Source organism: Lepidochelys olivacea, assembly GCF_965140295.1.
Source record: "Lepidochelys olivacea isolate rLepOli2 genome assembly, chromosome: 5".
Lineage (NCBI taxonomy): Eukaryota > Metazoa > Chordata > Testudines > Cheloniidae > Lepidochelys > Lepidochelys olivacea.
Window position 1 is genome coordinate 113,022,412 of NC_140415.1, and position 24,669 is coordinate 113,047,080.

At 39.5% G+C, this 24,669-nt stretch overlaps 1 protein-coding gene across 1 annotated transcript in view; it reads right to left on the reverse strand.

Moving 5' to 3' along the window:
• SLC24A2 (solute carrier family 24 member 2) overlaps positions 1-24,669 on the reverse strand; it is a 169,965-nt gene that overhangs the window by 63,537 nt on the left and 81,759 nt on the right. The window contains exons 3-4 of the mRNA XM_084629612.1: positions 14,343-14,381; positions 12,992-13,100 (exon numbers count right to left, since the gene is read on the reverse strand). Of these exons, the coding sequence (XP_084485738.1) occupies positions 12,992-13,100; positions 14,343-14,381 (148 nt within the window). The remainder of the gene's footprint in view (positions 1-12,991; positions 13,101-14,342; positions 14,382-24,669) is intronic.

The window sequence follows — 24,669 nt, forward strand, 5'->3', positions numbered from 1 at the left end:
ATTCACCTCATCCTCCTGATTTCATGGTCTATATTAGACCCTCTACCACCATTTTGTCCATATTTCCCCCACCCCCCTTTTATCTTCACCCAGACACTTTGGACTGGTCTGCCTCTCACCTCCTTTTAGACATTGGAACAAGTGTATACGTTCTTGATATACAATGCAGCTTATACTCCTTCCTATTTTCCCTGGCTGTCCTTCCTGGACAAGCTTTTCCCCTCTACAACCATATTCCAGTCATGAGATTTATCCCACCAAGTCTCTGGTCATAATTTTCCTTGTGTACGAAGACTTTCAGTTCTTTCTGTTTAGTCCCCTTTTGTGTATAGAATCTTATGACCCTATTGTAATTTTCCACTTTCCCCAAAACTTCCAGCCCTCTGTCAAGGTCACCATTTTTTATACTTACCTGTGGACTTTTGTAACCTGCCCCCTTTGAACTTAGTTTAAAGCCCTCCTCACTTGGAGAGTTAGTGTCCGAAGGTGTCGTTCCCCTTCTTCATCAGGTGGACCTCCATCATTTCCCAGCAGTCCTCCTTGATGGAATGGCATCCCAGGCTCAAAGAAGCCAATGCCCTTCTCTCAACACCATCTAGGCAGCCATGCATTCATCTCCATGTTGCATCTGTCTCTGCTTAGTTCCTTACCCTCAACTGGCAGAAAGGACAAAAACAACCCTGCACTGCTGACTGCTTCACCCTTATTCTCAGAGTCCTGTAGTCACTACTGATCTGCTCAGAATCACAGAATCATTAACATAGATGTCTTCTTAATTTTCCTTCCAGCAGAATCCACCTTTGAACCAAAATACTGAGCCATTTGCACCACATCATTGTGAAATGGAGGGAAGAAAGGGGGTGGTAAAAGGAAAATATAGAAAGAAAATTGGTACATGATGGGAAAATGGTACATGACTCAGTTAGTGAAGTTGAAATAAGCATTCAGTTAATGAACTCTAGCCCCTAAAACATCTGTGATTCTACTTTCTGGAGAACATAAACATTTCTGAAAAATGTTCATCTCCAGATTCTGGGCCTCCCTGCTGATATTGAGAAGTATGGCCCAAAGGCAAACATTTCACAAATAATTAATAAATACCCCTTAGAAAATGAAACTCAGTCTTGTATTAGAGACTGAAGAGATTTTTCATACAACTGGATATACCCACAACTCCACTGTGTGAGAATCAGCAAGTAGCTGCCATTGGTAACTTATGTGTATTCTCCTGTGCCCTCTTGACTGTACGTGGCTTAAAGCTACCCATGGAAAAAGAGAAGACTCAATATACCTAAAAACAAGAATCTTTATTTATCTTATCATTCTGGTCCACTCAAAGTCAAAGATATTCTCTGTACTGTCTTGGTGTTATTCAGCTGTGCAAAAGGGATGCCACAGAGAACTAACATAAGAGGTTCAGCATCACCTGTATGCTGCAGAGCTGTGCAACATGGGAGGGCTGAAGGGTCAGTGACAAACACAGATCTAACAGCTAAATTACCTCATGTATATGGAAGGAGGCTTGAGAGACAGGGATTGAAGGCACAGCAGTGGGCTATTGACAGTGTAATATTGACAGAGCTCTGCTGGTGCTCCCTGATTTGTGGAAGGGAATTCCATTCCTCTGACCCCACAGATGAGAGAGGTCTACTGTATGTTCATTTACAGCTCTTAGGCCTTGTCTACGTACAAAAGTACCATTTCAACTAACTTGGAATGAGAGAAGAAAAAGCTATACCAGTGGAAGGCACCTTTATATTGGTGTAATTGCATCCAGACCAGGGATTGTACAAGTATAACTATATTTTTGAGTGGGTGAAGAAGGGGGAAATGTCACCTCTAACCAAAATAGCTATACTGGTGTAAAATCTGTGTGTATACCAGTCCTTAGGCTCTGTGCTCTAAGGTGCTGATTCATCAAGTAACTTTAAGAACCTAAGTAGTCCCACTGGCTTGGGCCTTGCCTAGCTGCTAACTTGACTGGCTAAAAATCAAGGTAAAGCTGTTAAACTGTGTCTACATTGGTGTTAACTGCGATTTTCAATTGAGGTAAAGTCTCTCTATTGAGTTAACTCAAAAACATCTTTTCTTCTAATCTAGACAAGGCTTAATGGAGTGGAGAATCAGGTTTATGTCAGTATAAATAAGATGAATCTAGCTCTATGACTGAGAAGACTGAGAATAGAGGCTAAGATCTATTGAGAGATGTGTAAAAAAGCCTGGAATGTATTTTCTGAACAACTTGAAACAATTTATTTTGATAACTGTGTTTTGATTACATTGTCTTGTAGTGAGAAGGTGGTGAGCTTGGCACATGAAATGTAAAGAGTTTTGCAAAAAGTCAGACTCCTGAATGGAAATTTTTGTGTGTGTCAATATCCTACAGTTGTTTTTTTTAAAGAAGTGTGTAACTGCATTTTGATTAACTGTATATTTGGAAGTGACTTTAAGGAAGTAGAGAACTATTTTTTATCTTTGCACATTGTTTATGGATTGGTAATCAAGATTTGCGCATTCATAATAATCAACTTCTTCTTGGTTATATTCTAAGGTGGATTTCCCAGCACAATCCACCATACAGTTTTCCTATTCTGAGCATTTTTTCTCATTTATATCCTTAGTATTATAAGTTCTCATTTGTTTTTTAAAATTTTTTAAATGCTTTATGGAGAGTCTTCTTTGCTTTTCATTCATGTCTCCTAAAAGAAGACAAAAGGTCAGAGAGGGAGGAGCAATAGAAAAAATTCATATCATGACAACAAAAGGGATTAGGTTCTCTCTCTCTTCCCAATCCCCTTTGCAGTCTCTGCTAGCCATTATTGCTTTTGAGGAAATTCAATTAGCTGAACAGAGATCTACCCCTAAACAAATGGTAATAGAGGCCACTTCAAAAGTTTTACTAGACACTATTCTAGCAGCTATTCAATCTAAATTTGAATCAAAGTTGGATTTGGTCTCATCAGAGATGTTAGATTTAGAACAAAGAACCACCACAGTTGAAAAAATGCTAAAGATCTAGCAAAGAAGATTAACAGAGCACAGGTGCAAAATGAGAGTTCTAAATCTCTAGCAGGGATTTATTAAAAGATAATACTTTTGTACATTGAAAGTCTATATAATCTACTAATAAAAGGATATCAGGCAGTCTTGAATTTAAAGGGGAAAGAGTTATTTTGAAATAATTTCTTGTTTGTTCAATCTCACACCAAATTTGATCCCACTCCCCATCTTTTACATATTCCATAAACCTCTTAAGTCTTTCTTAGTTTATTCATTGTCTGTTTCATCTGTCTCAGATGGCATAATCACAATGACTCTGATATTGCTTTATGACTGGGAATGTATTATGACCACAGCATGCGGAAGAAAAGGGAACAATTTTTTTTAACAAGAAGATCTTATTTTTTTCCTGATATTTGCTGAAGTACTCAAAGCCAGAGAAGAAATGTATTGGTACAGAAGCCTAAATTCTTGTTAGACTTTCAAGCTTCCATGATGTTCCTTGCAAAACTTAGACTTTTCTACTGTGTTTGTATAGCATCTATCACAATGTGGGGCACTGGTCCATGAGTGAAACTCCAAGGTGCTATTGCAATACAAATAATAAATAGTAATTGTAAAAGTACATCTTTTTTTGCATCGATGATGCCAATGTCATCTCATTAACACATTTAAGCAAAAGTATTTAAGGGTACTGAGGACAATATGCTCATCCTCTTTTTCTTTTATCACACCTTCTACTTCTTGTGTCATGTCACGAAGTACAGACCCATTATTCCTGGATGCAGAGCTTGCAGATGTGATCCTGCTCACATTGAAGTTAAAGGGAGCATCATCATTGTATTCAGTAGAAACAGGATCAGACCCCAACATTCTGAAGAGACATCACCCATGTGGCTCCTGCTTTTATGCTAAATAAACCAAGGAACCAATGATATTTATGAAATAAAATAGAATGTCAAAAAGTACTTTTAAAAAACAAAACAAAAACGGAACAAAACTAAAGCCCTCAGATGCAAATTGATAAATCAACTCAAAATATTACTTCAAAACAAAAATCTCTACACTATTCTAAAATATCATTTGCCTTGCACCAAATGCACATATCTTTGCAGAAAGTTCAAACTCTCCAGCTGTCAAAATGAGATTTATTTCTGATATGTACCACACGGAAAGCTAGAAATTCAATTTTCTATTATCTTTGGCTTTGAAATCCAAAGTAATGCTCTGAGATTCCCTGAGAAGAGCTATTTAGCTTGTTTCTTTCTCTGCTTTATGATAGCCCTGTTAATACCTATCTAAAATACCATCTGTAACTAGCCAAACACATTTGCATTTAGTTGCACACAATCCAAGATCTCTGGTTTTGCTACGTTGTTGCTCACCTTTTGGCTAAGCTAACCACAAACATTTTTCAAATAGTCTTAGTTTTATTTTTTTGTATTTTTTTTTTTAAGTTTAAGGTGAACTAAAAAGTGTCTGGGATCCTAAACCAGTAACATATTATTTCTAGAGGCAAAAATTTCCAATAATTCCCCATTGAAGAAAAATGTCTAGAATCTCATTCTCCTTTGCTTTCCTGAAAAGTCATGAGGTTTCTATTTTCAGTCTACAAAAACACTGAAAGTAGGGCATTTTGCTGCTTTGAATATTTAGAAGATCAGGGTTGGAAGAGACCTCAGGAGGCCCTCTAGTCCAATCTCCTGCTCAAAGCAGGACCAACACCAACTAAATCATCCCAGCCAGGGGTTTGGCAAGCCAAGCCTCAAAAACCTCTAAGGATGAAGATTCCACCACCTCCCTAGGTAACCCATTCCAGAGTTTCACCACCATCCTAGTGAAATAGTGTTTCCTAATACCCAACCTAAACCTCCCCCACTGCAACTGGAGACCACTGGCTTCTTTGCTTTAGATGCTAGGGATCTCTTCAGATCTTTGCAGAGGAATGACAGAATCCTCAACTCAGTGAGATCTCTCCTTTGTCAATAAAGATCCCTGGCACATTTTAAAAGTTATAGGGATGCTTGTCTCAATGGGAACAGGGGAAAGAAATATCTGCAAGGTTCACCCTATGAATAGTTCTCCTCAACTCAATTTTACGTATATGTAGCCATTAATTCTTTTACTAATAAAAGCAGGCACTTTTGTGATGAAAAAAAAAGCAAATATAATAAATCTCAGCCTTTCAGCACCAGTACATTATATAATAGGATATTTTGGAGGTGGAGTATAGAAGGAAACAATAACTCATCCAACTGAAGAGATGCAAGATATAAATCTGGGAATTTGTGCAAGACACTGGGTGCAACTGTGCCCTATGATTTTTCAGGCAGAGATTCCCCTCTGTGTATGGGTCACACCTTTCTCACATGGCAACAGGGGAGTCAGCCATATGTATAGGAGCATTCTTCCAATTGTCCAGACCCCAAGCAGAACCCTTTGTTAGTCTGGGGATTCGTGAGTCTCAACAAGCTGGAAACGAGCGGACTGGGGAGGATGGAATTTGTCTTCCTAACAGCCCTGCAAAGATTCTGCAGGAAAATTAATATATCCTCAAGTTATATTAACTTTCTGAAGCCACCACACCATGACTGAAATCCCTCTTTGAGTGGAGCACTTTGGACAGCCACCAGTAGGAGAAACCACAGCTACATTGCCAGGGAGTAGGAGGCAGAGCTGTCAAGACACAGAGCCTATGTGAGATGGGGCCTTTGCACAGATGGTCCTGCCTTTCACTGTATCTGTAAGATGGCGGACAGGTTCTACAGCCTGTTCCATGTAGGGGTTGGGAGGGTAGACCTGGCACCTCAACACAAGAAGTAGGGAGAAATATTCGGAGAGTGAGCCTTGCAGCTATTTCCTTCCCCTGCTCCCATTGAGACAAGCATCCCTATAACTTTTAAAATGTGACAGTGATCTTTATCAACAAATGAGAGATCTCACCAAAAAGATGGTACCCTCAATAACATAATGCCCATTAGTGGCAGGCAAGGGCATTGCTTCCATACTCATTTAGAATTACTGTTTGCATCATCAACACTGCTTTCGACATCTTCCTGGGTTTTCCTAATCCAGAAAAGTGTCATTCTAGATAAGGCTAGAACCTTATAGGATCTGAGGTTTGACATTCATAAGAGAAAAATTCAGTAAAGGTAATTGATTCTCATGTTGTTTGCTTGAGACCAACTGCTGCACATTTTATTGGGGGTTCCTTTTTCCTTGTGGAGCTGATTAGAAATAATAAATCATTTATAGCCTTTAGAACATGTCTGGATAATTTAGGTTGCATTTGATGATGAACAATTCTGTATCATTTGCAGTTGCCTGCCACCAAAATTACACTAAATGCTTCTTTGTTTTTGTTGTGAGAGTCCTTGACAGAACAACAGTTTAAAAAGGTAGCCTTTTTCAATAAGGAAATAGGATGCGGGGTAGGGATTTATATTCTTCATTAGCCTGACAAAGAAGGCTGAATCCTGATGGGCACACAGGCCCCTTACACCCTCAGAGTAACTGTAGCCACCCTAAATTATCCTGGGAATGGTCAGGTGGGCACAGTATGGAGCAGCTTCTTAGCCATGAAGCAGCCACTCATCCATCCAACGGGTGAGCACCGCTAAAGCAGAGATAAGCTTCCCACCACCCTGACAAGCCTTCCACAGGTTTCAGCCCCCAAGTCTCCCCTACAGAATTCCTATAGAAGCTACTGTAACACTGGAGTTGCAATAAACAGGAGCAGCCTATACAGGGAGATGAGAGCCTCAAGGAATGTGTGGTCCCCAAAATGTTATCTGGTGGAAGTGGTGGGGATGGTATTGGAGGAGTCTGTGGTTCTGGCCTCTGAACCCAGTTGCTTGTTGGTTGATGGGCTGTTTCCTGCCATTCAGAACTGTCAGCTGGTACTCAGGGAGAGGGCACCACTTGGTCCCCTCACTGTCTGTCCAATTTGGACCCTCCACTGTCAGTTAGCTGGAGCTCAGGGATGCAGGGGGAGGCATTTTTTCACTGCAGTGTCACTTCCTGGCAACCCCCTTGCAGTATATAGCACGGGGAGAACAGAGTCTTGGATTCCACCTCCAGGGATGGAGAGAAGCAGCTGCTGACAGCATGCTGGCTTTTGGTGAGGAGGGCCCCCTCCCACCTCATGATTGCATGCAATATTGCTCTGTGGGTACGAAGCCCGGGCAGGCTGCAGAGTTTTGGTAGGTCTCTGCAAATGCTGAGTGTGCGTCAATCAGGTTTTTAGATGGTTAAAATGATGACCATGGATTTGATTTTGTAAGTTGCTGGATACCTCACAGGGCCAGCTCACAAGGTACCCACCGTGGAATCAATTCAGGAAGGAGAGGTAAAAGGGAAAGGATTAGGAACACAAAAATAAATCATTTGGTCTGATCTTTTCTTTGGCTTGTGGAGGCAATTTTCAAAGAAACAGTTTGAATTGTAGAGATTATACTTTTGGGTGTTACTAAATGTAATGCCTGCACAGACTTTCTGATGTTAAAATAAATAAGGCAAACAGGCTCACGCTTACTGAAAGATCTGAAGGATCCAGATTTATAGAAATAGCCTATAGAATGTAGTAGGGATGAAACCAATAAGGTTACTGAAATCATTCGAAGCATGCTATGGGATATAATAGAGAATGATATCCCTTCCACAGAATTTTAAAATCAATGTATAGAATTTAATAGAGAATTATAACTTTGTTATAGAATTATATGGGTTGGTTTAAAAATTCTATAGAAACATAACTTTCTCTTTTAAATCCTATTGGATTTTTTCATACAGCCTAGTGGTTTTTACCTCTTCTCTGGAGGAAAGATCAACCTTCCTATTTTTATTTTAATTTGATGTTCAAAGAAGACCCCTGCTTCCCTGTATTAAATTGGTGAAGGGTCAGAATTTAAAATACCTAAGGTTACTTTAGCATGAGATCTGTATTTCTAAATACAAAGTGTGAAAGGTAAGATAGAGGCACAATGAAATGCCCTTTTGTATATTACAAAAAAACCCATGAAAGGTCTTTGCAGACAGATCCTGAAAAGAGATTTGGCAGGTTTTTATTTCCAAACATAAAAAACAACAGAAACAAAACCAAAACAAGTTTCTTAGAATAACGACTAAGCCATAGTAGTATGGTGTCCAGAAGATTAAGACACTCCATCTGTGAAGCACTTAGATACTACAATGATGGGCGCAATAGAAAACCCCCAAAATAGATAGATATGGTAGACGGCTTGACCTGTGTAATCACTGTGATCATTTAACAGCAGTATTTGAACAAGAAAGAAACCATAGAGACTGGCGAGAGGCTAGCACACAGGAGAAGAGGAGGGGTGGGATATTCATAGACCTATAAATTGCTCCTAATAAAAATAAATTGAGGGATTTTCTGCAGCTTCCCAGCAGTAAGGCCCTGATCCAAAGTCCTTTAGAATCAATAGGCATCTTTCCACAGACTTCAATGGCCTTTGGATCAGGACCTAATTATATATGAGTCAGTACACTGAGTCTGATCCTGCAGCCCTTGCTGTCATGAATAATATTGATACAAGTAATTCATCTGACTTCACCAAGACTATCAAGTGAGGAAGGGTTGCAAGATCAGCACTTAAGCAGTAACGAATTTGGCACAGGACATTTCCTAGAGATTAATGACTGGCTGGGAATAGTTGATGGCCTGAAGCACAGCCAATCATTAATCTTAATCCCCAGGAAATGTCCTGCTGCAAGGTCATTATTGCTATAATAAGATCAAAATGGGGAAAAAAAAATCAATGCCACATTGATTTTGTTTTAGTGATGCAATTTCAATTGCTATGCAGAGATCATTTCTAGCTAATGAAAGTCCTGTACACTTGCCAGACAGAGTGGTTAAACTGATAGCAGTGAACATCTACACTATGGCCAAGATTTTCAAAAGCAGAAGCCTAAATTAGGCTTTTAAATCCATATGTGGAAACCTGCCTGATTTTCAAAAGTGCAGAGCACTCAACTGCTCCCACGGATCTGAGTAGCTGTTATTAATTATTATTATCATTTGTATCAAACCCACATGTGTGTTAAGCACTTCGCAAAACAAAGAGTCGGACAAAATTCCTGCCCCCAAAGACCTTACAATCTAGAATTCAGACACGCACAACAAGCAAAGGTGACAACGAACTGGAGGGAAATGTTGTGAGGAAGGACAGGATAACATCAATAGAATCATGTGGTTGTGACTAATAATTCATGTATATTTTGTTGTGAGTAAAAACAGCTTTTGTTATTTTTTTAACATGTAATTTATTTCTTGTTTTCTTCCCAGAAGAAATAAAGTTTTAGGTGTCTGAACAGGTAATAGTGGTGGCTTGACAAGTGAATTATTCAAGAGTGAATACTATTAACTATTTTCACTTACGTACATTAGGTGCCAAGGCAAATATTAGGTCACATAGGTCAAACTAACTTTTTTTACTTAATAGACCAACTCTGTATGTGCATTCAGACCCACATCTGCTGACTTTAGTGACAAAAAATAAGATTTGACTTCTTTTCACTCTTGGTAGCCTTACAAAGCCATCAGATATCTGGGAGAATGGGCTGGATTCTTTTCTGGCACATCCATTTTCTACACATTGTTTACTGAATTATAAGTGCAGAATTTTTATTACTGATATTGATATATGAGCGAGAAAAATAAAATAAAAACATGTCTTGATTTTCTAGTTCCAGTGTGTCAATGTTGTAGTTTAGTAAAGATCTGTAGAACTCTCCATGTGTCTGCTTTACAAACCTCTTGGAACGCAGAAGATCTGAAGCCCTGAGACGGAAGTGTCTCTCTGAAGAAGTTTGAACATAAATTTGGGTAAGCCACAGCAACGGAATATGAAATCAGATAGTTATTTTCACATGCTTCTCCCAGACACAGGCTAAACAGTCATTACTATATTTATGGGCAAACCAGGGTTAAAATCCTTGTCCTATTGATGTCAATGGGAGTTTGATATTTGCACATGCAGATAGTCATTATGGTGCCTAACTTGTCATCTGTACATTAAATTAGTGTGGTCTATCACAGTAATTACATTTGCAAATGTAGGCATGCACTTCGCAGACATTTTTGCTTGTGCAAGTAGGTTTCTACTTTTTGAAAATTTAGCCCACTGTGTCTCTATTAAATGAAACAAAAAGGTGAATAGACTTTCTAAGAAATCCAGTTGGAAGCCAAGAGACTGTTCAATTTCAATTTGTAAAGAAAAATCATGCCAGGATGGACATGAAGGCATGGAGGAAAACATGGGAAAGGTGACAGAGATGGTGGAACACTGAAGGAAGCTTCCTCGGATATAATTTCAGATTACTGCAATAACCACTAAGCAACACTGTATTAAATAGTATTGATAAATGCTTATTTTACTGACATAGATTAACTACTATATACAGCCAAACATTATTGAGTTATTTGCTATTACATGATCTGATTTTTAAAAGAGCTCAGCACCTACTGCTCCCAAATTAGAACACAGATTTAGAAAGCTCTCCTTCTGAGACTATTCTAATGAGAGGATCCTAAGTTCTTCTTTGATACATGTTATATGGAGCAAGCCTTGCAATGGGGAAGAATCATGGACAATGGTATATAGAGGAATCAGCTAGGCCTGGCAAACATATGAAGTAGGGCTAGGCAAACAGGTTCTAGATAAATAAAAACTGGATGATCATCAATCTTACTTCTGAATCTTTGTTGAGGCCTGTATTTGGGTTCAGTTAAGAAGTCCATGTGACTCCCCCTCCTGCCACAACCTTCCAATTTTCCCTTGGTCTTCAGTCTCTCACTAAGGCCCTCCCCTGTTGACTGGCTCTCCCTAACCCACTTTTCTGCAGCAATCTACGTAGCCTCTCGTAATTCCTACCTTTAAAAATGAGTTCAGGAATCCCATTTGTCTCTAGTCCCAGGTGCCTCCACTTTGCTGTATGTTCTAGCATGTGATGTGATTGGAATAGTTAAATCAGAGTGTGCAGTAGCACAGATGCAGCTAGGGACCTACAAACTTATCTTTAAGGATGGGAGAGGAAAATGGAGGGGTTGTGGGGAAAAAAAGAGAGTTTATAAACTGTGGTAGTTGATATATCAAGTTTCTGGAGGATGGAAGGCCTGCCTCACTGGTGGGTGGAGATAGGACCTGAGTTGGGATTGGGAAAGGAGTTATATCTGCTTGCTTGATATTAATAGATTCATATCTATCCTCTTGTATGGTTATTCAGGTGAAGGATTCCAAGTGGGTTGCTCCAATGTTTCCCATGAGCCAGTTTACTAGTTATGATAATAGGACTGGGCACAGTCTGGGACTGACTGTATGCTACTTAAAGGGGCAGACTTCGGCAGTTACATAATGCAGCATCTATTAAATGAAGAAGTGCAGCCTCAGTTACATCAACAGAGAGAACCACAGGGCTTTTCTAAGACCAAAAGCAGTAGAGGCTGCTTTCAGGTGGATAGGGTCATATGATTTGTGTTCTTAGTGTCCCTGTGGTAACGATATAATTCTAACAAAAATCATAGCCATATTTTTTTGGCAGATTAAAGCAACAAAGGGTTTGGATTTGTACTACAAACCTTTCTGAGTGCAGAATTAATGGTGTAGATAACAGAGGAGCTAAAATATCACACTTTCATTTTGCATAATGAGTGTTAACTTGCATGTCTGGAGAGTGAAATGGAAAAGGAGATTTACTGCTTCAGAGAGATGCAGAGCTGGGTTTATTTTTTTATTTTTTTTATTGTGTGAAAAATGTTTGCAATTTAAAGACATACCTAGTGAAATCTGATTTCTTGGTATGTATCATGAAAAGCAATTTAAATGTATTAGGGTACTTCATATATTTTATAATCACTCAAGTTTGGAAGTGATCAGGGCTTTCAATATTCTTAGAGATTTAGGACCATTTGAGCCATTCACATCTTTTAGGAGGAATTATAACTTTGAAAAACACATGATTGCAGAAGACATACCTTATTGCAGCAGGGAAAAGTCATGTAATCGGAACACACACTTCACAAATAAATACCTGGGTTTGGATTTTTGGAAATCCACCTGAAGGGAGTGGTGGACAAGGTGACACTCAGATTCAGGCCAAGCCAGTATATAGTTATGTTTTCCATCTAGAGGATCACACAGTGAACACATTACTCGGCACTTTGATAATATCAGCAAAAGTAAGTGTGTGTGTGTGTGAGAGAGAGAGAGAGAGAGATGAGTGAGTGAGAGGGAGATGGAGATGGAGATGGGGTGGATGTGTGGGAGAGCTGGGGGGAGGAGAGAATTGCAGATCAATAATGGCTCTGAGTTGATTGTGGATAATCGCATTCTATCTGGTCTCAGTGAATATCCATCCAAAGCCAAGATTGCAATGTTTCAAAGTTGTCTACATTCCATATTACAAGTTAGTTTCATGTTTAGCATCCGATGAAGTGAGCTGTAGCTCACGAAAGCTTATGCTCAAATAAATTGGTTAGTCTCTAAGGTGCCACAAGTACTCCTTTTCTTTTTGCGAATACAGACTAACACGGCTGTTACTCTGAAACCTGTGATATACTAACATCAAAGCTAAGAATGGAAAATTGACATCCCACACAAGTAGCAGTAAAAAACATCTTTCTAATTTTTACATCCCTGCCCAACATGAACTCTGTTCAAGCCCAAACTAGACAGAGAAAGAGAGAGAGAGAGTTAGTACTTATAGTGCATCCACCAGACAGTCATAATTATTATTGGTATTGCAGTGAAAGCAATCCCTATATGTCACAGTCCTTCATGGGACTGTGTATACTTTGACATTAGAGTGCAAGCCCTCTCTCAGAGATTGCAAACAACAAAAAAACCAAAACCAAGCAAACCAAAACCAAAAAGAAAGTAGTTCAGGTACAAACAACATTTTTGTGAATAAAAGGGAAAATCTTTTTTTGTTTTATACAGCAGAGAAAGAAAAAAAGTTATTGGGATACCTTCGGCAAGTGGGTCAAGCGTGTGAATCATCAGCTGAAAAATGCTGTTTCTCATTAGACTGTTGTGGAGAGATGCAGAGCTCCCGCCTCGCTGGAGCCGTGGCTTGGTCTGAATGAAAAAAAGAAAAGGAAGTTAGCCTTTTCTTGAGAATGGATCCAGTTACACTATGAGTTGTATTCATCTCCGAGTGAAAACATTTCTGATTTCCACTGGTCACATTTTGTACTAAGCAATATCACGTATACACCCCCTTTCGCCCCAAAGGATCCACTGGTCATTCATCAGTAGACTGGGACTCAGGAGATGTGGGTTCAATTCCTGGTTCTGCCACAAACTCCCCCTGACTTGTTGGGCAAATCAACTGACCCCTCTGACTTTGTCCAGCCTAGGATTTAAGGGCGTGTTGTTAGAATGTGTAACTAATATGTTCTAAAAGTCAAACATAGACAAGGCAGTGTAGACGTTGTGTGCTAAATTTGTCAAGTTAAAACCTAGGGGGGATTATTTTATGGGAGATAAAGAGCAGCTGACAGTCATGGCAATCTTTAGTTTCACTGTGAAACCGTTTAGCTCTGTCCTGAAGTACACCAGCTTCTCATTTCAAATGCCTGCACTCCATTACAGACCATTAGATATCCTCAAAATGATGTAGAAAGGTAAAAAAAATCCCCATCTATATGATAGCATCTTAGATAGGCCTTAAGTCAGTTATAGTAACAATGTGTGCCTCTGCCTATTGTTTTCCACCAGATGCTGTTGGCAAGGTTGAAGAAAAAAAAGGACTTTCAGAATGATGATAAATAATGTACACACATGTGCACGCACAGACACACAAAATAATAGAGCGAAAAAATAAAAGATCTTCAATACGTTTTAACAGGCTTATAAACACCTAGAAGAGAGTTTCTTTCCTGTGCCGTTGTACAGCCATAAGATTCTTAGAGAATACAGCCATTTTGTGGATGGCAATGTTCATAAAACATTCCATTTAGTTGAATAATAAATAATAATCAGGACCAACAATTTGTAAAAACTAACAAGCCCCTGCCAAACCGATTAAAAAAAAACAGATGAAGGAAATAGTCTGTTTTCAGTTAAAGCGTCTACAGGGCACATACATTAATTCTTGGTGCCAAATGAAAAATTATAGAAACTGAATACCAGAATTAACTTGTCACTTTAACTTTGGAACTTAATTATTTTTAATTGTATAGCAGCGTTAGGGGTGGGGGTGGGGGAAGGATGATAGCTTATTAAAATGCTGAAGTGTGCCAAAGCAAAGTAAGATTTGTCTCGCCCACACCTTCCAGAAACAAATGCCCAGACATAAAAATATAAACTGCTGCCTACCGTCAGTGTTTGGTCATCCTTGTCCCCAGCATTAGGTGGCTGCTTGTACAGGGAAAAAAAAAAAAGAAATGTTACATGGCGCCTGCATACATTTTCAAAGAAGAACATTAAACAATGGAAGACACAGTTAAACAGCATGTACTTGTGTACTGAGTGACATAGATTCTATGGGCTACAATGTGATTTCACAGGTCTCGAACTATGTGATGTTAAAGACCTTAAATATTCTGTAGGTACTAGGTAATAGGGGATTCTTTTGAAAGGTTCAGGCTGAAATGCTCCTGAAACCTCTTATCATTGGCTACATAATTTGTCTCTCACGTGTCACTGAATTTCAGGGTCTCAATTATAGCCAGTGGGCTAAATCTTGAAATCCGCATTTTTTTATATGGTCTTCAGTGAGGCAAACTCACATTGGCTTTGATGGGAGTTTGCCTGAATGTTGAGTGCACTAAACTCAGTAAGATCATCAGGGTTGGATCATTATTGATAATGATTCCAAGTGATGATCCTGATATCTTAAAAAAAAAAAGATGTTCTGAGTCATTATATAAGCTTACTATTTTAAATACCCATCTTAACGGGACTCAGCAAAATGCCTTGTAGCCCTAATTGACAGGATCAAACAGTTAAGAGCAGACAACATGGCAGCAGAGTATTGGTCTCCCATGTACAAGAATCAGACTCTGCGGTGGATTTTAAAGACATTGCAAACTACAAAATAGGTGACTTGTGTCCCACAGATATTCTTTCACTCTTTTGAGTACAATAATGGCAAGACAATGACATTTATAGGATGAAAAACTGGGGAGGACTTTGGGTTTCTTTGTTTCTATAAATTTTTTTGGGAGGATTGTGATAATGGATAATAAACAGAGTCATAATGGTTTCTCAAATCTGCTGAAGCCCACAATACAGTGTTAATTCACCAGAATATACACACAAAAGCACCAGTGAACTATGATTAATAAACCACTGCATACTCTACCTGCGTTACAGTCAACCTCATGTGATAATGCCCCTTCCCTCAAAAAGCAGTGTTGTAAACCATTTCCTCCATACCAAGCTTTCTTTCTTTCTATCAAACAGCTCAACAAATGGTGCTGTATTCTACAGCACAATCCCCAGGGGGAATTATCCAGTGCAATGAGCTCAGCTTTTTGACACACATCGAGATTAACTGTCAATACGCCTTTTCAGTTAGCGAATTTAACCTTGGGGGTTAAGTAGAAGAGAAACAATTATGAGCAAATACTGATACAGAAGCAGTTCATTTTTGTTCCACAGTGAGTAGAGGAAGAACAGGACTTAATTCTTTATGTCCAAAACGTCCCCAGCTGAGAACATCAATTTGAAGAAAAGATTATGTGAGAAACGACTATCTTTTGGTCTGTAATGGATTCCCCCCTATCTCTCACGCCAGGCTGACTCAGTGCAAACAACGGGGACATAGCACAAGGGGAAAGAGCTTTTATTAGAACTTAAAAAAAAGAAAAGAAAATTTCTGCAGTAAAAAGGTCAACAAAATGTGCTCATTTATCTTTAGACAGTATTTTGATGGGTACTGTTTAATAATGGTGTGTACATATATGCATACATTTATACATTCTATAAATGTACACATATATTATTCACATATACTGTCAGGGGTTGCTTTTGTATTATTCCTTCCCCACAAATCTGATCTGTGTTCATACTGGGGAAAATTCACCCTAAGGTGAAATTTTCACCTGAACAGGGACCAGCCCAAGACCACTTAAGAAGCTCTTGAGTTCAGTGGGCCTAATCATGTGAGTCAAGTTACTCTTATGTGTAAGTGTTTGAAAGACTGGGTCCTTAATATGAATGATAAAAATTATCAACAAAGGCTTTTGTATTTGAGGAGCTATGTGGTCCGGTCCATATCTTGAATTTTGAAAAAAGATACAATCAAGGATGAGAAAATATTACTGAGTTGTAGCCATTTATTGGACATGACCTTGCAAGGTGCAGAGCACCCTCAACTCCCATTAATGTCAATAAGAGCTGAGAGTGATCAGTACTTCTCAGAAGCACCTACCACTTCGTAGGATCAATACATAGTCCTATCCAACACCCCTTCAAGTCAGTGGAAAGACTGCCAATGACTTTAATGGGAGCTGGATCAGGCCAGGTAGGTATATTAAGATAAACAACTACCTTGCTTAAAAGAAAATGTATAGCCTGTACATTTTAATTTGTACAAGATAATCATTGAAGTAAACAGAAATACTGGATTGTGGCAATACATATTCTATTTACATTTTTTAAAAAGATTTCAGTAGGATGGAAATACACTTCTGAAATGACCAAGATATTCTCTCTTATTACTACTGCAACATGAAGTATAAAACTGTTAAATGGATATCTTTTCAAATGTGGTAAATAATATATTTGTTCCCGAGCTGAAACCTTGTATTTCAAGTTGCATTGCAGAAGAAATGTTCATGACAAAAATATAAATAGAGGTTTGGGAAGAAGATGCTCACACAAAACTTTAACAGCAGCAATGCAAATAGTGGGCCCACATTTGAGTTACTGAGCACTATCAGTTTCCATGGACTTCAGCGGTAGGCAGGGCATTTCACATCTTGCAGGAGTGGATCAACAGTCTTGTACAGCTGAGCATACTCTTTGGGCCTGATCCTGCAAATACTTACACACGACTAACATTATTCACATCAGTGCTCCCACTGAACTCACATATTTTTGTCAATTATTTTAAAACCTTTAAATTTATTTTATATTAATTATAAATTCTTTAATACTGCAGTGCAAGCACAATTAGTTCAATTTGATGACTGACATGAATAAAGCTTTTTATAAACCCCAAATGATACCAAACTGTATTTGTGTTGTATAGCGTATGAGCCAAAAAAAAAAAAAAAAAAAAACTAGTGGAAAAAGACTAGACCAATACAACATTTCTGTTTGAAAAAAATACTTTTGAATTTCCTGTTATGTTAAAGAGACACTGTCAACTAAAAATCACATATTGCACAGAAGCAAATTGTATTATTTGTTATAATAATGTCTCAAAATCAAATATATTTGTCACTACTTATGCCCTAGTTTTATCTTTTTTTTTTTTCCAGTTTGGACAACGAAAAATCAGCTAAGCCTATTTTTCTTTTGTTTCCAGCCAGTTTCCCAGTCAGGTTCTCAGTGCTGCAACATTTGGATTTTGAACACTTCAGGGGAATATTTACATTCAAAAATATGGTTTTCTTTGGGTTATCTTAACTGGAGAAGCCTATTTTTATTAGTCTTAGGTTTTATAAAAGCTTACTATTAAATATAAAATTTAAAATTTGGCCCAAATTTAAATTGATTATGTCCCTTTAAACCAACTGTGAATTCAGTTTTTTGTACATAGCTACAATGATATTAATCTTTTATTTAGAAAACAAACACTCTGTACAAGAATGTGTGCACTTGTATCACGACAATCACCACATATTAGCTCCTTTTTAAATGGCAACTTCCATCCTTTTGTTTTGACTTTTTAATTTCTGCATTGCAGATAGTTCTAGAACAGATACTAGGAGATGAGCACCATATACTTTGCAATTCCACATCATAATTAACTTACAGCTGTTGATAGTTTTTATAGTAATGCAAAATACATACAATTGCATTCTGATATAGTATCTAGTGGACCATACCTTACTGTGCTTACACAACGGTATCTATCTTCATATCCATATGATGGTTAAATATGTAAGGTTTTTAATACCTTACTTTAGAGCCCCAAGCATTTATTTCAGGAACAATCCTATATCTTTCCTGCTTGCCATTAAGGCTGGAACATTTGATGCCCTCCCATACCTATCCCTATGTCTACACTACCGCTTATGTTGGTATAACTTATGTTGCTTTGGGGTGTGAATAATCCACCCTCCCCCTCCTCCCCCCCCCCCGAGTGACATACTCACTGCCGGTGTGGACAGTGCCTTGTTGGTGGGAGAGCTTCTCCCACTGACATAGCTACTGCCACTCATTGGGGGTGGATTAATTAAGTTGATGGGAGAGCTCTCTCCCATTGGCTTAGAGTGGCTACATATTTCATAGATAAAGTTTTATATCCATTTTTCAATTTTTTTTGTTTAGCCTCTTACTTTAAAAACATCTAAACAAATACCCTTACATGATGACACCATAAATACCTTCACCATCTGTTATAACATTGTTTGACACATATCTGACACGGTCCATGTAGATATTAAATCTAATACTCAGTGGGCAGAGCCTGTTCAGAATGCCTAACTGACTGAGATTATCCATCACCTCTCTCTCTGAAACTCCAACATCCAAAGAACTGACTCAAATTACATAGATTGTTAGCAAATACTTTCCCACAAAGGCACAAGGGAATGGGAAGAGCAAAAGCATGGCCTTGCTTCCACCTGCCCTTACTTACCTCCCTCTCATGCTCATGCATTAGGGTTAACCAGAACCTGTCTATAACTGTGACATAGTTTAGTTAGACCCAAAATTGACATTAAAGTCCATGCAATTCTTTCTTTAAAATTTTTTGGTTGTTCTAAACTACAGATAATAAAAATATAAATAATGATTTATTGTACTTTCTCTCTAAGTAAAACCAATGTCCATACATGAGTAACATGCTGGCTGGAAATCTGTGCAGTGAAAAATCTGTGTAATCCACAGATGGCATTGTTCCTCTCAGAAAATATTTTCCCCAAAGAATGCGCCAAATTTTGAAGAATTCTCACCAAACAGCTACATATTCTTGTATACATTATAATAAACTAAAAGAGATTAATGATTTACTGGATGAGCCATCACTGGAAGTAACGAAAGTACATTATGTGCATTGAGCAGTAAAGTATAGTGCATTACGAACTGTATTTAAACTTTGTAATCTGGTTTCTCTGATTATTTTTCTGATACAGAGTGTGGGACCAAGGTTAGGGGCTTTACAAAGACGCTATCCCAGGTATACTTTTATGAATGTCTTCTTGCATTGCTTTTCATAAGTAGCATATGGCTCATTGCAATTATACAGGTATCAATAAGTCACTGTTTGTCGGCTCTGAAGAAAATTATAAAAGGCAGTTATTTTAGGATGGAAGGTACCCAAACCTTTTAAAGAGACTGAGGTTTGATTTGAAAATGGGAGAAATAAAAAACAACAACTGCATTTCAAAAGCACCCACTTTGAACATAGAAGCGTAACAACCGTAATGGAGCATAATGGAGAAAGTCCTACTGACTTCAATAGAAGGTGGATTGTCCTCTTAAAATGTAGGTTCCCAGGGAATGACAGTAATGTGCTACATATGCATGATGTACTTGGCATAAGACCATTACGCCATTTATCCCTAAAGTATACACCACAATGCATTCAATGCATTAATACATAGCTAAAATTCATTATGGGGAGGAAAAACATACAAATACAGCTGGCTAAATTCAGAAGCAATTCTAATTGACAATCTAAGTTGAAGTAAATTACCAGGCCCCTCCAAGTGTATGTTTGCTTGTTACACCAATGTAGACGTCCTTTAAGCTCCCTTAGACATACTCACTTATTTAGACTCCTTCAGACTCATAGACTACATTCAGAGGTGTTCTGTAATTGTGGGTGGGTATCTTCTCAATGATCCTCACATACCCACTCTTCTAATGCCAAAGGGAGTCTAAGTGAGTGCAGTTTACATGCCTAAAAGCTGGAAAGTGTAATTTATAATGATCCTAATCTCCTTTAATTTAAACCTTCTGCTGAATGTTTAGGGTGAAATTCTGGCCCCACTGAAGTCGATGGAAGCTTGGCCACCCTCAATACGTAAATTACATAGGATTTCACTCTCAGTATGTAAATTACACTTCCTTAGACTGTTCCCTAATTCCCTTAGACTGAGAGTAATTGAGAGGGAGGCTGCGTATGAGGTGTTCTAACTTACATATCACCCCGTCTAAGTTAAACATCACCTGAATGTGGCCTGTTAGAATCCAAACCAAAAGGCTTTGTAGATCTTATTAAGAAAAGAGCTGGAGAAGCTAAAGCTCCCCTTTTCACAGGAGGGCTTCCCAAGGGACAAAATATCTTTACTCTATGAACTAATTAAGTTTTCACGAGCTGTTTCCTGAATTTAGTTGAGCTTGCAAACCTGCTTTACTCACCCACATCAAGAAATTTCTAAAGCGAATCCTGACCCTGAACAAATATTGAGAAAATTTTTCAAATTTGGGTGCATAATTGCATCTGCAAAATGTGTGTACACTTCTGTTTTGTCAGAAGTGCCAGTCCTATGCATATCTAAAGGGTTTTATGCCTTCAAATCAAGTATTTCCTAAATACCAGTTTGTTCCTGTAATTACCCAGTGTGCGTGCACAAATTGTATCTTATCATAGATATATTAAGGAATTGCATCTTTGTTAATTTGAGAATGACAAATAGGTGGCTTAAGGAGAAATCAGCTGTTAAATCACATCCTCGTCTGAGGCCAGTTGCTTTAGATCCAAATTCTGAGACATTTACTCATGTGGAATAGTACCTTACTTCTTCAGTCGGTCAATGGGACCACTCCTGGAGTAAGTACCTATTCAAGAGGAGTAAGAGTCAAAAACTGGCTCACTTGTTTTAGCTGCTCTGAACTTACTAAAAATCAGGTATCCTTGATATTTGGTTTAGGAGAGCAATGTAATAGCACAATATTAAAGGCCCTGTGATTATTTAATTACCATAATGCCAATCATAACCATGTAGTTTTAAGATGTCATTTTAATCTTAAGGTTAAGACTTGTCATTGAAATGTTTGTCTCTTTTTTTGCTTTAATTGCAAACTAATATTTTTAAAGACATTGTTACAATTGTTATTTAAGTCAATGTCATTTTTGGCAGTTTATAAGAAGGGGAAAAGGAGGCAATTTTTCAAAAATGGGAGACTAAACTTAAGCTCTTATACTGACACTTAGATATGTACCTACCCAAATTAGCTGCCTATGAGTGTCAGATTAAGTGCATAGATATAAATCTGTTTTGGCTAGCTTCAGGTGCCCAGATATGAAAACTAGGCTCATTACTTTTAAAGCATGTTTAATTAATATGCTGCTATTGTATTAATAATATGACAGGTTAAAAATACATTGGAAGAATGTCATTTAAGTTGACAAGTCAAGCACTCAAAAATTAGGAAATGCCAGAATTAAGGTTCCCTGTGTAACCTTAATTTGGTCCCCTTGTGTTTTAATTACATGATCACATACTGTTTTTTCCATAGGACCCCTATCTCATTCAATGTACAGGATGGAGGTGCTCCGGGTGTAAGGCAGCTGTTCAATATTTCTTTTTAGCCCCATAATTTAATGTGTGGCCCTTGTTACTCACATGATCCAAAACTTGCAATTAATACAGAATTATGAATTTCCTCATGCTCTTTTCTATGGCACTCATCCCCATAGTATCCAAGTGCTTTATAAACATTCATGAATTTATCTTCACAGTTCCCATGCAAAATGAGAGAGGAGTACTATCACCATTTTACAGGTAGAGAGACTGAGGCAAGAGGACAAAGTAACTTCACTAAGCCCTGGTCTACACTAGGACTTTAGGTCTAATTTAGCAGCGTTAAATCGATGTAAACCTGCACCCGTCCACACGATGAAGCCCTTTATTTCGACTTAAAGGGCTCTTAAAATTGATTTCCGTACTCCACCCCTGACAAGTGGATTAGCGCTTAAATCGGCCTTGCCGGGTCGAATTTGGGGTACTGTGGACACAATTCGACGGTATTGGCCTCCGGGAGCTATCCCAGAGTGCTCCATTGTGACCGCTCTGGACAGTACTCTCAACTCAGATGCACTGGCCAGGTAGACAGGAAAAGAACTGCGAACTTTTGAATCTCATTTCTTGTTTGGCCAGCGTGGCAAGCTGCAGGTGACCATGCAGAGCTCATCAGCAGAGGTGACCATGATTGAGTCCCAGAATCGCAAAAGAGCTCCAGCATGGACTGAACAGGAGGTACGGGATCTGATCGCTCTATGGGGAGAGGAATCCGTGCTATCAGAACTCCATTCCAGTTTTTCGAAATGCCAAAACCTTTGTCAAAATCTCCCAGGGCATGAAGGACAGAGGCCATAACAGGGATCTGAAGCAGTGCCGCGTGAAACTTAAAGAGCTGAGGCAAGCCTACCAGAAAACCAGAGCGGTGAACAGCCGCTCCGGGGCAGAGCCCCAAACATGCCGCTTCTATGATGAGCTGCATGCCATTTTAGGGGGTTCAGCCACCACTACCCCAGCCGTGTTGTTTGACTCCTTCAATGGAGATGGAGGCAACACGGAACCAGGTTTTGGGGACGACGATGAAGGAGAAGATGATGAGGAGGAGGAGGAGGTTGTAGATAGCTCACAGCAAGCAAGCGGAGAAACCGGTTTTCCCGACAGCCAGGAACTGTTTCTCACCCTGGACCTGGAGCCAGTACCCCCCGAACCCACCCAAGGCTGCCTCCTGGACCCAGCAGGCGGAGAAGGGACTCTGGTGAGTGTACCTTTTAAAATACTATACATGGTTTAAAAGCAAGCATGTGAAAGGATTAATTTGCCCTGGCATTCGTGGCTCTCCTGGATGTACTCCCAAAGCCTTTGCAAAAGGTTTCCGGGGAGGGCAGCCTTATTGCGTCCTTCATGGTAGGACACTTTGCCACTCCAGGCCAGTAACACGTACTCGGGAATCATTGTACAACAAAGCATTGCAGTGTATGTTTGCTGGCGTTCAAACAACATCCGTTCTTTATCTCTCTGTGTTATCCTCAGGAGAGTGAGATATCATTCATGGTCACCTGGTTGAAATAGGGTGCTTTTCTTCAGGGGACACTCAGAGGAGCCCTTTCCTGCTGGGCTGTTTGCCTGTGGCTGAACAGAAATGTTCCCCGCTGTTAGCCACGGGGAGGGTGGAGGGTTGAGGGGGTAGCCACACGGTGGGGGGAGGCAAAATACGACCTTGTAACGAAAGCACATGTGCTATGTATGTAACGTTAACAGCAAGGTTTACCCTGAAAGACTGTAGCCACTGTTTTATAAAATGTGTCTTTTTAAATACCTCTGTCCCTTTTTTTTTCTCCACCAGCTGCATGTGTTTCAATGATCACAGGATCTTCTCCTTCCCAGAGGCTAGTGAAGATTAGAAAGAAAAAAAAAACTCACTCGTGATGAAATGTTCTCTGAGCTCATGCTGTCCTCCCACACTGACAGAGCACAGACGAATGCGTGGAGGCAAATAATGTCAGAGTGCAGGAAAGCACAAAATGACCGGGAGGAGAGGTGGCAAGCTGAAGAGAGTAAGTGGCGGACTGAAGACACGGCTGAAGCTCAAATGTGGCGGCAGCATGATGAGAGGAGGCAGGATTCAATGCTGAGGTTGCTGGAGGATCAAACCAGTATGCTCCAGTGTATGGTTGAGCTGCAGCAAAGGCAGCTGGAGCACAGACTGCCACTACAGCCCCTGTGTAACCAAGCCCTCCTCTCCAAGTTCCATAGCCTCCACACCCAGACGCCCAAGAACGCAGTGGGGGGGCCACCGGCCAACCAGCCACTCCACCACAGAGGATTGCCCAAAAAAAGAAGGCTGGCATTCAATAAATTTTAAAGTTGTAAACTTTTAAAGTGCTGTGTGGCATTTTCCTTCCCTCCTCCACCACCCCTCCTGGGCTACCTTGGTAGTCATCCCCCTATTTGTGTGATGAATGAATAAAGAATGCATGAATGTGAAGCAACAATGACTTTATTGCCTCTGCAAGCAATGATTAAAGGGAGGAGGGGAGGGTGGTTAGCTTGCAGGGAAGTAGAGTGAATCAAAGGGTGGGGGGTTTCATCAAGGAGAAACAAAGAGAACTTTCACACCGTAGCCTGGCCAGTCCTGAAGCTTGTTTTCAAAGCTTCTCTGATGCGTACCACGCCCTCCTGTGCTCTTCTAACCGCCCTGGTGTCTGGCTGTGCGTAACCAGCAGCCAGGCAATTTGCCTCAACCTCCCACCCCGCCATAAACGTCTCCCCCTTACTCTCACAGATATCGTGGAGCACACAGCAAGCAGTAATAACAATGGGAATATTGGTTTCACTGAGGTCTAAGAGAGTCAGTAAACTGTGCCAGCGTGCCTTTAAACGTCCAAATGCACATTCTACCACCATTCTGCACTTGCTCAGCCTGTAGTTGAACAGCTCCTGACTACTGTCCAATGTACGCTGCCTGTGTACGGCTTCATGAGCCATGGCATTAAGGGGTAGGCTGGGTCCCCAAGGATACATATAGGCATTTCAACGTCCCCAACAGTTATTTTCTGGTC